General features: G+C 44.4%; 1 protein-coding gene across 2 annotated transcripts in view; it reads left to right on the top strand.

Moving 5' to 3' along the window:
- The window catches only part of FANCI (FA complementation group I), a gene marked incomplete at its 5' end in the record, with an annotated part of 52002 nt that overhangs the window by 35253 nt on the left and 516 nt on the right, over positions 1–16233 (top strand). The window contains 15 exons of one of the 2 annotated variants that reach the window (XM_080913843.1): positions 67–231; positions 1113–1292; positions 5942–6108; positions 7160–7239; positions 8084–8200; positions 10876–10927; positions 11079–11206; positions 11289–11357; positions 11531–11639; positions 11795–11982; positions 12587–12640; positions 12718–12777; positions 15179–15241; positions 15765–15860; positions 16074–16181. In XM_080913843.1, the coding sequence (XP_080769969.1) occupies positions 67–231; positions 1113–1292; positions 5942–6108; positions 7160–7239; positions 8084–8200; positions 10876–10927; positions 11079–11206; positions 11289–11357; positions 11531–11639; positions 11795–11982; positions 12587–12640; positions 12718–12777; positions 15179–15241; positions 15765–15860; positions 16074–16181 (1636 nt within the window). The remainder of the gene's footprint in view (positions 1–66; positions 232–1112; positions 1293–5941; positions 6109–7159; positions 7240–8083; positions 8201–10875; positions 10928–11078; positions 11207–11288; positions 11358–11530; positions 11640–11794; positions 11983–12586; positions 12641–12717; positions 12778–15178; positions 15242–15764; positions 15861–16073; positions 16182–16233) is intronic. The other variant, XM_080913844.1, reaches the window with a different exon arrangement.

A 16233-nucleotide genomic window follows, 5' to 3' on the forward strand; every position in this document is an offset into this window, starting at 1 on the left:
TCCTCACTGTCTGAAACCAAAGCGCCTGGCACTGACACCTATCTCTGCTCTCTTCCTGTTACGCAGCAAGAGTAAGTCTGAGGAGATCCTGAGCCTCTTCATGTGTTACAAGAAGTTCTCTGACATTCTCAATGAAAAAGCTGGTAAAGGCAGAGCTAAGATGGCCAGTAAGGCCAGCGATAGTCTTCTGTCCATGAAGTTTGTGTCTGAGCTCCTCACTGCTCTTTTCAGGTAGGAGCCTGAACTTCAGTAAGGAGAGTGTGCATCCCGTCTTCTGTCACCCAGTTCACACCCACAGTTCTTGCTGTGTCAGCACACAGTAGTAAATAAGTTAGCTTTTAATTTCCTAAGCATCAAAGTTGCACAACCCAAGGTGGGCATTCTACAGAGAGGGTGTCCCTCAAAATTGTTGTTGTTCTTCAAGACAGGGTTTTCTCTGCGTAGCCCTGGCTATCCTAGAGAACTCGCTTTGTAGACCAGGCTGGCTTCAAGCTCCTAGAAATTTGCCTGCCTCTGCCTCCCAAGTGCTGGGATTAATGGCATGTGCCACCATATCTGACTTTACCTCAAAATTATTAAAGCAAATAAGAAGCCATGGAGTAATGAGCAAGAAGGATGGGTTTAGTGGTGGTATAAGAAAATTTTAAGTAATTTGTATACAAAGGCTCATAGGGGAAGAAAGGAGAAAACTGAACTAAATAACAAAGGGGCAATCAACACTCTAAAACCAAGAGGATGCTTTGACTTCACTCAAGTGTGAGGGATAAGGGGGAGAGGCAGGAACTGAGACAGCATGCAGAAAGAGTTAGAGCAGCCCTGGGGGTGACTCAGGCTATGCTGTCTAGAGAGTCTTCCATTCAAAGCTTGCTGAGTGCTGCTGTTCTGAAGTCTCTAGAAAGCCTAACGCCAGACCCGAGCAGCAGTAGGGGGATGATCTCTCCTCCTGTATGTGGGATTGAAAACAGCCTGAGGATGACAGGCAGGCACTCAGCCTTTTTTCTTTGGACAGGATCATGTCTGGTTGCCCAGTCAGCTCTTAAACCTCTCAGGCATTGGGTTGCTGACCACACCACCAGGCTCAGCTCCTTCCTTCCTTTTTTTTTGATCTCTAGAGATAGCATCCAGAGTCATGAAGAGAGTCTGTCTGTCCTGCGGTCCAGCAGTGAGTTTATGCACTATGCAGTGAGTGTTGCTCTGCAGAAGGTACAGCAGCTAATACGGACAGGGCACGTGAGTGGACCTGATGGCCAGAACCCAGACAAGATCTTTCAGAACCTCTGTGACATAACTAGGTAAGCCCCTCTCACCCTCAAACAGTTTGCTAGCTTGTGTGCTGTGAATTCTCTGAGAAGCTTGGGTCGGACCATGGGGCATGTATTGGGAGCAAAGTGTGGTTTCTCATAGTGAGTCTTGTTTGTTTTATATGGATTCTTTGTCTCATATAAAATCTTACTGTGTTCCCAGGAAGGAAGAGAATATTATTACATAGTGATTGAATTGTGCGTAGAGTAAGCATGATTGAACCTAAATGTACATGCACCCAACCACAGATTAAAAATACTTAAAAGCAAATAAATAGAATAAGTAAATAGCCTAGGGAGATGACTCAGCAGTTAAGAGTGTATATACTGTTCTTGTAGAGGACCCTGGTTCAGTTTCTCACACCCTTACCAGATGGTTTACACTCCCCTCTGACTTCAGATCTAGAGGATCTAATGGCCTTCTCTGGACCCAGCAGATGCCTGCACTTGCATTCATACATCCACACATAGACATACATACAATTTAAAATGAAGTAAAATGTTTTGTAAAAAAGCAATACAACTGAAAGAAGTAGACAAAAAGAAGTAATGAGGTAAAGACAAAAGAAATAATGAGGTAAAGACATGAACAGTGTTATCATCCATCTTGACTGAGAAGACATCTATCTGTTGACCACTCAATGCTAGCTTCCAAGTACATTCTTTTTGTGTGCACATCGTACTTTGATCAGAGTATACCACAGGGGCTGGAGGATGACTCAGGAGTTAAGAACTGAACACCTCTGAGGAGATGTGAACAAGTCTACTCATCCCAGATAGGAGAAGACCACCAAAATTCAGTATAGTGAGCCAATGATTTTTATTGGGGTTACTTACAGTAATAGGGGTTTGGAGTTACTTCTAGGAACAGAAATGACTCAAAGACAGTTGCATCACCAAAGCCCAGCGCAGCATGAGTGACAGTCCATAAAGGCTAGAAACCTGGATTGTATTACACAGCCTGTAGGCAGTTCAGCCAGTTAAAGCCTTTCCAGCCCGCTCAACTGGTCTTAGAGTGTCTCTCAGTAGTCTTTACTGCTTGTTTATTCTTGAAGAGGAAGGGCCTGGTGAATCTAGTTAGTTTCAGGGACTTCCTTTGGGTATTTTGAATTTTTACTTCCTGAGCTTTAAGAGATTGCCTGATAGATGAAGTATTTTACCTTCTCTTAGAATATCCTGCCGTTTCACCACCATCCTCAACATTGATCATCTCACCTCCACTTAAACATCTTGTGTATTGAAGAGCGTCCCTCCAAAATGGCAGGTTCTAATCTCAGAGAAAACTGCTGCATAGGGATCATCTAAATTTGGTTCTCAGCACTCACCAGGAGGTTCACAGCTACCAGGTCCAGGGGATCTCGGATGCCTTTTTCTGTGGTGAGCTAGTTAAACTGCTTGGCTCCTGGCGAGTTGCGCATGCACTGCACCCACCCAAGAACCCAGAAGCTCTCTGGATTCACAAATTCACACACACACACACACACACACACACACACGCCAGATAATTTTGATATGCTGGGCACTCCTAAACCTCCCCGCAGCTAGCAAACACTTCCTCCAGTATTCCTGAGTTAACATCTTTTGAAATCTATATTTCATCCTGCTATCCCAGACATAATTGGAGAAGTGGCACCTAGGGCCATGCTGAGCACCTCCTCTGCTATCTCTATTCTCACAGCAGTGAAACTAGGCTCCTTCCAATCCCTGGCCTCCATCCTGGAGATCAAATATTTTTGCATGTGTGTGTCTGTGTTTCTCTGTGTGTGATATTTATGTGTTGTGTGTATATATGTAGGTGCATGTACATGTTAAGTGTGTACATGTGGAGGCCAGAACTTGTCGCTGGGTGTCTTCCTCAATTGTTTTTTGCTTGCTGAGGCACTTTCTGTCTGTGAATTGGGAGCCCACCAGTCTCGCTAGTCCAGCTAGCCTGCACACTACAGATCTGTCTCTGCCTCCCAAGCACTGGGATTAAAGGCAGGCTACCACATCTGCCTGGATGTGGTGTGTGAGTGCTGGATATTTGAGCTGTAATTCTCACTTGACTCATCTCTTCAGCTCTCAAGTTATTTTTAATGGATAATAATTTAAACAATAATAATAACAACGGAAGGGACCAGTATTAGCACAAGACATCCAAGATCAAGTTCTCAGCCCAAAGGAAATATGTTTGCTCCCGAGGGACAAAGGACAGGCAATAAGAGACAAAGACAGAGGAAATAGAGGATGAGGGACAAGGGACAGGGAGAAGGAGGAAGGGTGTTTGTCCCAGGGGACAAAGGACTGCCTCTGAATAGAGAGGTGGCCCATAAGAAAATGACAATTTATATATGTAAAAGGGGAAACCCATGTTAAAGTTTTGATTGGACATGTTAATTGGGTAAGCCATAGGAGGCTTTTGATTGCTAGACTTTAATACTTGATATCTAACCTTTGTAGTCAGCCTCAGGAGGAGAAAGTAGCCAAATTAGAGAACAGACCTTGTGACCAGGTTTAGGAATGTAATCTAACAATTTTTACAAGGCAGAGGGAATTGGAAAGAAGGACAAGGCCTGCCAGAGCCATGTTTGTCATGCTCAGGCTGGCTAGAGTCCCTTCAATAATAATACTCATTAATAATTTATACAATTAAAAACTTTAGGTGCTGGCAAGGTGGCACAGTGAGTAAAGTCCTTTGTCACCAAACCTGTTGATCTAAATATGATTCTTGAAACCAAAATCTTTTTGTGACCTCTGATATCTGCACTCAAGTTATGTGCATATACCTACATACCTACCTACTACACACACACACACACACACACACACTCACACATACACACACACAGTGAATGTTCTAAGTTTAGGACTGTATGTAATGGCTCATACCTGTAATCCTGGCACTCAGAAGCCTGAAATATGATTGCCAAGAATCCAAGGCCAACCTGTACTGTACATGGATTTCAGTACAGCCTGAACTATTGTGTGAGAGAAAAGAATGGGCTAGACAGATACTCACTTGCTGCTCTTGCAGAAGACTTAGATTCAGCTCCCAACCATCTGTAGTTCCAGAGACTCCTGGCCTGCACAGGTACCAGGCATAGATGGTATTCATACATACGTTCAGGCAAACATATATATAATATCTAAGAGAAGTAAATCTTTCTAAAGGGGTGGTAGAGGGGCTCAGCAGTCTGAAGGTATATGCTGTTCTTTCAGAGAACCCAAGTTCAGATCCCAGTACCCACGCTAAGTAGCTGTCCCCACTTCTACTCAGAGGAGAAACAAATGATTACAATATTAACGTCAAACCGTATGAGAGGAAAAAGTACACTTAAAATCCACTAAAGTCCACTCATTTGTATAACCATAGACAAACCAGCAAGCAGACAAACTACTGTTGGGTGTGCTACAGAGTTAACATTTATTTAGGGCAGATATAGAATAGTGATTGAGTGAAAAGGCAGAGGACGGAGGGGGAATAGAGATTAAATAAGGAAAGAGAGGTAAGAAGACTTAGGTGGGGAAAGAGCAAAGAATTATGGAAAAGGTAGGGGTGAATAATAAAAATCACGTTATAAAAATGATTTCTCAATAATCCAAAAGTAAGATGTGGTAAACCTAAGAAAGGGAGTAAGTACGTAAAAGGGTGGGCTTTTGTTTTAAAGGCACACTCACAAAAGGGGAGGGAGACACCTAGTCAAAGGAAAAGAAAAAAATTACCCAGTAGTAAAGAAAATGTATAAAGAGTAGTAATTTTGTAAAGGGGAGAAGGAAAGTGAAAAGATGGGCTGGGAAGATGATGGTCGTCATGAGCACTGGCTGCTGCTTTACTGGGCTGGGGTGTGGTTCCCAGCATTTGTGTTGATAGAGTTGTTCACAACTGTCTGATGACTCCTGGTTCAGGCCTTCTTGGCATTCAACTAGTATATACTCCCTATGCATGTTGCATGGGTTTTGTTGTTGTTGTTTAATTTTAAAGAAAAAGGGGAATGAACAGACTGTTATGTCCCTACAGTAGATTGAATACTACTTAGCTATAGAAACAGTGGGGGGATTGTAGGATGTAGCCCATTAAGAAGGCTTGTAGAGCAGCCCGGGGCCCTGGGTTTAATCTCCAGCAGCATGTAAAGCCAGGTGTGTGGCACAAGCCTGTAATCCCAGCACTAAGAGTGTCAGAGGTTCAAACTTGTTCTTAGCCACACAGCAAGCATAAGACAAGCCTGGCTAGGGCTGGTGACGGCTCTGAGGTTAAGGCAGCTCTTCCAGACCATCCGGTTCTATGCCCAGCACCCACACAGTGCCTCAAAACTGACTAACTCAGTTGTGGGGATCTGACACCTTCTGCAGACATTGCACACACATGGTCTACAGACATGCAAGCTAGCAAATCATTCATACACATAAAACGTAAAAAGGAATAAAAGGTTTTAAAGGGGCAGGCCTGTGTAACAAGACCCTGTTTAACATAAAACGAAGAGACACCATCTACTGATATTTGCAGCAAGAGGTAAATCTGACAGACATGCTGGACCATGGAGCTCCAGCCTTATACTTGCAGTTCCATGTGGTGAGTTAGAAAGCACGTGTTTGTGGGAATAGAAGTGAGCCCAATAATTGTTGGCTATCACAGATGACCAAACAACTTTCCCACACTGTAGGGTCCTGCTATGGAGATACACATCAATTCCTACCTCCGTGGAGGAGTCATCCAAGAAAGAGAAGGGAAAGAGCATCTCATTGCTGTGCTTGGAAGGTTTGCAAAAGACATTCAGCGCCGTGCAGCAGTTCTGTCAGCCCAAGATCCGGCAGTTTCTCCAGGCTCTGGGTAGGCATTACAGTGTCATAAAAGGCTTGCTTTGCTCTGGGCTTCCCTGTAGCCAGATCCTTTGAATCTATTTGTTTACTTAGCAGAGGACACCTGAGAGGAGCCCTCACACTGCTGAGGAGTGACGTCTAGTGATGTCACCTGATGAGCACTGCATTGTATTTAACCATAGTAACTCCAAGGGGTACAGCATTAAGAACCTGATACTTAAAGCCAGACATGGCAGCACACGCCTTCATCCCAGCACTTGGGAGCCAGACAGGCTGTGAGTTTGAGGGCAGCCTGGTCTACATAGTGAGTTCTAGGACAGCCAAGACTATGTAACAATCTTTGCTAACCCCTCAAAAAATAAAAGTGTAATTTAGAAACACATTTAAGTCAGCATCCAGACTGACTTTTTTTTTTTTTTTTTTTTTTCTTTTGGCTTTCTAAAACTTTAGCTATCCCCAGATATGGTGCCTCAGACTGGTAATCCCCATACTTGGGAAACTGAGTCAGGATTACAAGTTCGAAACTAGACGTGGCACATAGTGAGACCTTGTCTCAAGATAATATAATTTTAAGTATTAGTTGGAATGTGGTGGTACATGAATATAAACCTAGCATTCAAGGGAGAAAGGCACCGCATGGGTGTGCACAGACATACAAGCAGCCTGAAGACCCATACACGTAGATAAAAATAAAGGAAAAAATGTTTAAGTAACAAGAGGGCTGAGACTCCAGCTTGGTGGTAATGTTTGCCTGGCATGCATAATGACCAGGTTCAGTCCCTACCAACACGGTGTGTGTGTGTGTGTGTGTGTGTGTGTGTGTGTGTGTGTGTGTGTGTGTGTGCGCGCACACACGCACACACAAGAACCGGGTGTCATGTTTTAGGCCTGTTATCCCAGCATTCAGGAAGCTGAGACAGGAGGGTTACAGGTTCAGGACTACACAGGAAGTTCCAGACTGAGTTGGGTTCTTTAGTTTGACCTTGTCTCAAAGGAAAGAAATCAGAACAACAAAAAAAAAAAGTCAGTTTGAAAGATGATAGGATTGTTTCCATTTCCAGATGTCATGGGCACAGAAGAAGAAGAAGAAGCAGGTGTCACTGTCACCCAGAGGGCCTCGTTCCAGATCCGGCAGTTTCAGGTGAGAGGCCTTGGGAGGCAGCTGTGTTAAATTCTTTCGGGTCCTTAGAACGTGCAGAGAGGAGTCAGACAGGAAGTAACAGGCAGCTGTAGAAGTGAAGGTGCTAAGTTTGGAAAGAACCTAGTGAGGATCCAGCAGATAGAACTTGTGGCTCACAAGGATTAGTCATTGTTCAAGGTGACATAAAGAGGAAGTCAGTTTTCCTGGAGGCAGGCCTTTCGGCTTTGATCATATGGTATAATTTGGCCTTGTCTAATACAGGGACTGGAAAAGTGATTCCGTTAAGTTTCTCACCAGTCATTGTCAGAGTATCAGTGTGTTCCATTAACAAATAATGGTTAACATTCTTAGCATGTCCCAGGACTTGTTGCTGGAGCACATATAGCAGGAACAGAAAGGTAAAACATTCCTGTAGGGAGCTCCACTGTAGTCAGAAGACTGTCAGATGGTTACTCAAATACATTCCATTGTCAGGGCACAGGTGCCAGGGGAGCTAAGTTTGGGGCATGGCTAACCCTGAGGTCATGGCTAACCCTGAGGTCATGGCTAACCCTGAGATTAAGCTCCAGCTCCAAGACAAGACCCACCAGAAACTGCAGTTTGCTCTTCACATGTATTGCAGGGAGTAAGATGAGAAGCCATTCTAGTTTTCAAGAGAATTCCCCAACTTATTGTTGAAACAAAAAACTGCTGTTCGATCCCAGGTTTTTTCCCTCAGATTTTATCCTCTTGGAATAACATAGCTCCAAATTTGTCCTGTCCTAGCCATGAGGCTTCCTGGCTAGATGTCTCTTCCCTGATTACAAACACATCTACCCATCTGTGCACATCGTTCCTTTCGCAGAGATCCTTGTTGAATCTGCTTAGCAGTGAAGAGGAAGACTTTAACAGTAAAGAGGCCCTCCTGCTCGTCACGGTTCTCTCTACCTTGTCCAGGCTGCTGGAGCCCAGCTCACCTCAGGTAACAACAGTACTGTTCAGTCCCATTCCACAAGCCTCAGAAGACAAGAATTGTCTCATCGTAAAAGCATGCATCTACAGCTGGGGATGTAGCTGGTTGGTAGGGCCCTTGCTTGCCATGCACCAGGTCGTGTTTGATCACAGCACCACATCAGTCTGGTGTGTTGGTGCGTGCCTGTAGTCCAAAGGAGGGCCGGAAGCTTGGGGTTCTGGTTGGCTATATAATAAGTTTGAGGCCAGCATATACAAAAATTCAAGCAAAAGGATCTAAATAACCTTTTGAAGGAGCTGTAGGGTGTGTCTTTTCCTATGTAGATCAGAGATCTGACTGCCTCTGCTTCCTGAGTGCTGGGATTAAAGGCAGGTAGGTACCACTACTGCTTGGCCTATACGGTGTTTCTATCAGAGCACACTCAGCCCCATAAGGTCAAGAGCATAAGTGCTTTTGTTCATTTGGTCAGCTGTAGACACTATCAGATGGGTCTTACTTTGGTGCCCTCAGCCTTCTCCTCATGGTGGTCTTCCTCCTTATGCTTCTTGATGTTCGTGCCGTTTCTGAAATGACAGCCTTAATTGTAAAGGGAGCTGAAGTTCACGAATTGGATGTCATAGGGGAAAAGTGAAGTTTGAGGAGAATTTAACACATGATAAGTCAGCGAATATGAGCACAATCCCAAAGTAGAAACACCCACAGAGATGGGTTCTATATATGTGTAGGCATGTGCACATATTCTTAGATTACTGTATGAGCGTCCACACATAAAAAGAGCCAGAGAAGGGCCACTCTGGTGGTCCATTCAGTTCAATAGTAGTATCAATAGGACAATAAAAGATACCCTAGGAGCTAGCAATACTTCTATAGCTGCTCATGTTCTGTTGAAGCCCTAGGGAGGCAAGGCTCCTCATGTGGTTCCAGGATTTACTACTTCCTGGGAGACTGTTACTGGCGGTGGTAGGGAGAAGTTCCCTTTCCATTCCATGTTCCATCCCAGCTACAGTTCATCCATCCTGAAACAGCTTCATTCATTCACACTGCTACTTTTGCTGGGGAGCGTGGGGACAGGGCAGAGAGACAGAGACAGAACTGGGAAAGAAACAGAATTATGTGGTCAGGGAGTTTGAGGAAAAAAATAGATGAGTTTGGAAAGGCTAAATGAAATCTGATGTTCATCACACCCCTTCCCATTGAACTTCAGAGTGTCTTTAATTTTTTGTTTTTGAGAGAGGGTGTCATGTAGTCTAGTCTGGCTTTGAATTCACTGTGTAGCTAAGGGTAACTGTGCCGCTTGGTTGTTTATTAACTTGAGACAAACTAGAGTCATCTGGGAATTTAAGTGACTCCATCAGGTTCCCTGTCGGCAGGTCTGCAGGGGATTTTCTTGGTTAATAGTTGATGTGCTTGAACCCCAGCCCACTATAGGTGGTGCTGCCCTGGGCAGGTTGTCCTGGGCTCTGTAAGAAAGCAAGCTGAGCAAAGCCATAGGGAGCAAGCCAGTGAACAGCATGCCTCCATAGTCTTTGCTTCAATTTCTGCCTTCAGGTTCCTCAGTGATAGACCTGGACTCTTAGGTCCAAAAAGAAAGAAAAGAAAAAGGGACTTTCCTCCTCAGGCGGAATGTTTTCCATAGCAGTAGAAACCAACACAGGACATAGCCTTAGGTTTCCGATACGCCTCTCTCCCAAGTGTATCCATCATAAGCGCTCCTCAATTGATCTCCAGCCCTAGCTCCTATCAAATTTGACTTTGTTGTATGACTGATGTCTCCAGTCACTAGCCTCTCCTACTCGTCTCCTCTAAGTGTTTTTCTTAGACAAGGAAATGCCTAACCTTGTCTGGCTCTCCTAGAGGAAGCAAATACAAATAAAGGTTCTTGTCCCAGACCCCGCCACTCACCGTGGAGTGCTTCGGTGTCCTTGTTACTTCATTGACATGGGGTTCAGTATAAGTTCATCAGTTACTGACTGACTGGTCTTTTAGTTATTGACCTCATAACTGACCTTCCCTCCAACAAACCTGAACTAAATCTTTAGTCTTCCATACCTGTCATTGCATCTCCGTGTCTTTGTGCCTGCAAGCCTGTTTGAGATTCCTGTTACCCCAAAACCTCTGGTCTGCTTTGCCTAAGAGAACGAGTGTGTGCATGTGCATGCGTGAATGTGGATGTTCTCTGCTATGTCCTATGTCCAGGATCTTTTCCTCTCCTTCTGTTAACCTTCAAAATATCTCAAGTGTCGGGATGTAGGACATGTTGCCCCAGACCACCATGATGGCAGCAGAGGAAGCTCAGCGATGAGAATTCAGATCCAGCTCCGAGTACATGTCGTCCTTAATGACACAACACTGGGCATTCAGCCTTGTGCTGTGAGAGGTGCCAATACTTCTCACCGTTTGGATTCATTTTTATTCTATTCTTATAGAACCAGTTAAGTCCAGGCACAGATTTTGGAAGGTAATTTGCTTAGGCCTGGAAAGGTCTAAGAATCTTCTGTTCTGACAAAACATGTTCTTTCTTTTATTTCTTAAAGACAGAGTCTGACTTTGTGGCCCTGGCTGGCTTAGAACCCACTATGGAGAGCAGGCTAGCCTCCTACTCACAGAGATCTGACTGTTTCTGCTTCCCAAATGCCACTATACCCAGCACCTTTTTCTTTAACGACTGAAAATCTTTTGTTTAGTTTGTGCAGATGTTATCCTGGACATCTAAGATTTGCAAGGAACACAGCCGGGGTGAGTTTCTTGCCTCTTCCTGAAGGCTTTATATACAGAATTGCCATTGCCAAAACCTGTTAGCAGGGGTTCCCTATACACTGCCACTAGTGTGGCCAGTCTGCAAAAGCCACTAACATTAAATGTACAAACTTTTCCTTCCCACTCCTAGAGGATGCCTCATTTTGCAAGAGTTTGATGAACCTGTTCTTCAGCCTGCATGTCTTATATAAGAGCCCTGTCACCCTGCTTCGTGACTTGTCCCAGGATATCCATGGACAGCTGGGAGACATAGATCAAGTATAGTATGGCATCCCATGTGAGGAGTGGGGTTAAGGGAATAGCTTACCAGTCTTAGGTGTTGCTTCTCTTTCCTTTCCAGGATGTAGAGATTGAGAAGACAGACCACTTTGCTATGGTGAATTTGAGAACAGCTGCCCCCACTGTCTGTGTAAGTTTTGATGTCATCCATGGGAAATAGTTCTTGCCCTTCCTTCTGTCCAGTTCCTTCTGAGAAGCCTGTTAGAGTGGCTTCTGCCCTCAGGCCTGTAAGATCCCTGTGGAGGTGATGCTTGTTCCTGCCCCAGCAATGTGGACCATTCCACGCATTCTTTTCTTTTTCAGTTACTTGTTCTGAGTCAGGCTGAGAAAGTCCTAGAAGAAGTGGACTGGTTAATCACCAAGATCAAGGGCTCAGTGAACCAAGAAACTCTATCAGATGGAATAACTCCAGGTGGGGATTGTAAGGCCAGCAAAGCACCAGAATCTCAGTGGGAACTGTTGTGCAAAGGCAGAGCCCTGAACCAGTTTTCCTGGGTGGTTTGCTTTCACTCTCTTACTGTTAACCACTAAATAAGACTGAAATGCATCAATTTCATTTCTCGTCAGAAGATGCCTCTTCTCAAGCAGTTCCACCAAATCTTCTCATTGAGAAAGCTATCATCATGCAACTGGGAACACTGGTTACATTCTTCCATGAGCTAGTGCAGACAGCCCTGCCATCGGGCAGCTGTGTAGACACTTTATTAAAGGACCTGTCCAAAATATACAGCACCTTAACAGCATTCGTCAAATATGTGAGTTTCTTGGGAGATAATCAGGTCCCACCCCACCTTCTATTCCCACAGGCTGGGTACAAAGTGCTCTTGCCACATCATCCTCATCAAGGTCATTTTCCCTTGACTGGTACTTAGTAATGTTCTCCTCAGTCTAGGGGAAAATACTTGTTGGTACTATCTAATTGAGCTCTGCTCGGCTGACAGAGAATGAAAAACTCTTGTTGCACATACACACTTCCGGTCCTCAGTGAATGGAACTGGGTCATGGATGCACATAAAGCTGCAAGCAATCTAGACTTTGTCATCTTTGGAATGTGCATCTCCAGTTGCCTGCTGTGGCTGCTAAGCTACCGTGGTAGCGACAGTGTCCTCTTTACTGGCATCTTAAAAGGATAAGTGGCACCTGAGGATAGATTTATTTCCTATCCTCTGTCTGAAGGAGTCTTAAAGCAGTGAGCTGGTCAAGTCAGGCGCAAACCTGCTGTTGCCTCTCGTCTGGGAAGCTGGTGTGCTCGGGAAAGGGAAGTGTGCCTTGGCTTTGCTATGAATGTTCCCTTTCCTCTGTAGTAAGAGCACTGAGACACTCATGGCTCATGGATAAGTCTAGGAATTTTTTTCTTAGTATCTCCAGGTATGTCAGAGCTCCAGAGGCATTCCAAACACTGTGGAAAAGCTGGTAAGTTGAGGTCAGATTCCCTAAGGATGCTGAGTGTTTATTGCTACAGTTACTCATTTCTTTCTCCTTTGCTACAGGTGAAACTGTCAGGCTCTCATCTGACCCCCGTGTGTTACTCTTTCATTTCTTATGTACAAGTAAGTGACTTGGAGACCATACCAAATAATCTTGAAGACAGGGATTAATGGAGGGCTGGGGATATACATGAGTTAGTGGTTTCCAGCACCCACATCAGGTGGTCCACAACTCGAGCTCTGAAGATCTAGTGCTTCTGATTCGGCCTTCTTTGGGAGAAAATATGAGAATGTTTAAAATAATAAAAACCAATCTCTAAAAAAGAAAAAGGCCAGGGGGTGGTAGGATAGGCCTTTAATCTCAGCACTTAGGAGGCAGAGGTAGGTGAATCTTTGAGTTCAAGGCTAGCCTGGCCTACACAGTGAGTTCCAGGACAGCCAAGGCTACAGAAAAAATGCCTCAAAACCAATAAGGAGCTATGTTGCATGTCCCAGGAGCTGCTTGGGCACTTGGTGTATAAAGTTTACATGTCATAAGTCAGAGGTGCCCATCCAAACACACCAAGACTTGAGAGCTTTACAGATATGCTGGATGTCTTAGGATTTTTATTGCAACAAAACACCGTGACCAAAAAGTAAGTTGGGGGCAGGGGTTATTTAGCTTACACTTCTAGATCATAGTCCTTCATTGGAGGAAGCTAGGACAGGAACCTGGAGGCAGGAGCTGACCCAGAGGCCCTGGAGGTGAGGTGCTCACTGGCTTGCTTCCCATGGCTTACTCAGCCTATTTCTTACAGAAAGAACCCAGAACTACCAGCACAGGTGTGGCACCACCACAATAGGCTGGGCCCTCCATCAGTTACTAAGAAAGTGCCCTACAGCTGGGTTTCATGGAAACATTTTCTCAGTTGAAGTTCTGTCCTTTCAGATAACTTTAGTTTATGTATCAAGTTGACTAAGACTAGCCAGTACAACAGTGAAACCACTTCTAGAGATTGGAGGCATTTGATTTACTTGTATTTGAAGTACAGAAGGAACAAGGCAGCCTGCAAGCTCATGCATTGGGCCTCTCTTTAGTATAACAGCATCAGATGCATGGGGTGGTGGGGGGAAGGGTCATGTGCCAGAGCTGTGAGTGCATTAGCACTTCAAAGGGTGGAGGGTCGGGGCTTGTTACAAATGCAACATGTAGATCCTCAAAGGTTGCAAATCTTTGTATACAAAGTGTTTGCCTGCATGTGTGGTATGTATGGCCCAGGCTAACTCTACATCTGCTTCTAACTGCTTGGCGAGTATAGAGTACAGGGTCACACCAAGCTTGATACTCTGGGCAATCTCATTACCCGGGTCCTTTTCTCTCTCAAGTGCTTGCATACATCCCTTCTCACATCCGACCTGTCCATTCCCATGTGGACTCCATTCTTTCCATCTGCTGTTCCTGTAGAATACAGATCCCTCTACTCCCAAGGTTCAGATTCCTCCCATCTTTTCAGTTTTGCGTTTGAGCAGTCTATGTAGTGCAGGCTAGTTTTGAATTTGAGATCTACCTGCCTCAGGTTAAGTTGTGGAATTATCAGCATGCTGTCATTCCCAGTGCACACACATACTCTCACACCCTTTGAGACAGGGACTCACTTTGTTGATCTGGCTATCCTAGAATTCACACCGACTTCATAAAGCATCCTGCAGACTCAAGACAGCTGTGAGTCTTAGTCCTGTTTTAGTCAGCAGTGCACAGGTTTACTTGTAGAGTCTCAACAGGGTGCCACCTTGGCTATAAACCTGAGAAGAGTAGTGGTCAGGTGAAGTCCCTTCCTTCCTAATTCCAAGGTCTTTCCCTCTGTCCCATTTTCCAAGATTTCAACAACTTCATACCAGCAGCTCCAAAATTTTTTTAGAAGGTATAGCTTCAGTAGTATAGTTTCTCTGCTTTCAGAAGTTTTCTTGCCCCTGTTCCTTTGCTGGAAAGCTAAAAGGAGGTCTCCCTTTTGAGATGAAGGTTTCACTAAAACTTGTTTTCCCCATTTCACTTTAGTCTTGGTTTTCTTTTGCTGTGTTAGTATTTTGTTGCTATTTAGCCAGGGTTTTACAATGTAGCTGTCTGTCCTGAGTCACAGTCCTATAGCATGGACTGGCCTAGAACCCAAGGACTCACCTGCCTCTACCTCTGTCCAGGAGCTTTACACCAGCTACTCCAGAAGTGTCCTGTGACTCTTTACAACCTCCCAAGTGTGGTAGCTATATTGTACATAAGATTACCTCTAAGACTAGCTGTAGACCTCTGCTTGCCCTTCGTCATCTGCCCAGCAGGAAAATGCCTGTTCCTGCTACTATCTTGACAGTGTCCATTTTAACTGCCTATCTGTATAGTGGCTGCATACAATAATGGGTCATACTGATATGGTACTTCCCAGGGAGGCTGACATCCATGGGCTATATAATGCATCACAACTTCTGTGCTTCCAGATATAGCTTGAGGCCTATAGGAATCTTGACGAATGAGACAATGTTTCTGTTTCTTTAGAACAAGAGCAGTAACAACCCAAAGTGCCCAGAAAAGGAGAAGGCTGCAGTTAGCACAACCATGGTAAGTTTTCTACCTGGCCATTCAGATCCATGGGTCTTGTTGGACATTAAAAAGCTAGTGTACAAGGTGCTCCATAAAGGATTTAAGAATTAGTGAGTGCAGGGAAGGGGGAAAGTTACTATATTTGGGGAATATGGCTGTAACAATTCCTCTTAGGATATAGAAAGGTCCTCATCACCTTGTTTCTTAAAGGAAATAAAAGCTAATGTCCAGAAGACCAGCCAAATAAATTAACAATATATATCATACAGGAAAACATCAAGCAGATGGTCTTAATTAAAAGTGGGGTGGTGGCACTTATCTAAAGCCCAGAGATGAGGAATGGGAGGACAGTCTAAGTGACAATACACAGTATCCTTATTTTGGGGACTAACCTTAGCAATGTAAATTCATTTGACTATCAAAAAGATATACAGCATGTGCCAAAGTGGGTTTCTTCTTCTAATGATGTTTGAGAGACACTACAGAAAAACCTCAAAAGCCATTGAACCTGAAATGTCCTGTACCTTCCTTTTACTCTTAGGCTAAAGTTCTTCGTGAAACCAAGCCAATCCCTAACCTTGTCTTTGCCATTGAACAGTATGAAAAATTTCTTATCCAGCTGTCTAAAAAGTCCAAGGTAAAAATACTTTATTATCACTTCCATTTACTGTGGCAGGCAGCACAGCAGGAGGTGGTCAAGGGGGATTCAGTATCAAATCCCTCCAGGGAGGCCGACTGGATGCCCAGTACCTCAGGAAGAACATGGACTTATCTCTGCTCTGGGACAGATAAAAGTACCTTAAGCTACCCCCAGGTAAAGTGCCTGTGCTTACAAGTCTATCTGTCCCAGGTAAACCTGATGCAGCACATGAAGCTAAGTACTTCTCGGGACTTCAAGATCAAAGGCAATGTCCTAGACATGGTTCTTCGAGAGGATGGAGAAGACGAAAATGAAGAGGTTGGTGCCTCCTTCTGCATGGTTTTGGTATATATTTCTAGGAAAAGTAGAA

This window comes from Micromys minutus, assembly GCF_963924665.1.
Source record: "Micromys minutus genome assembly, chromosome: 3".
Classification (NCBI taxonomy): domain Eukaryota; kingdom Metazoa; phylum Chordata; class Mammalia; order Rodentia; family Muridae; genus Micromys; species Micromys minutus.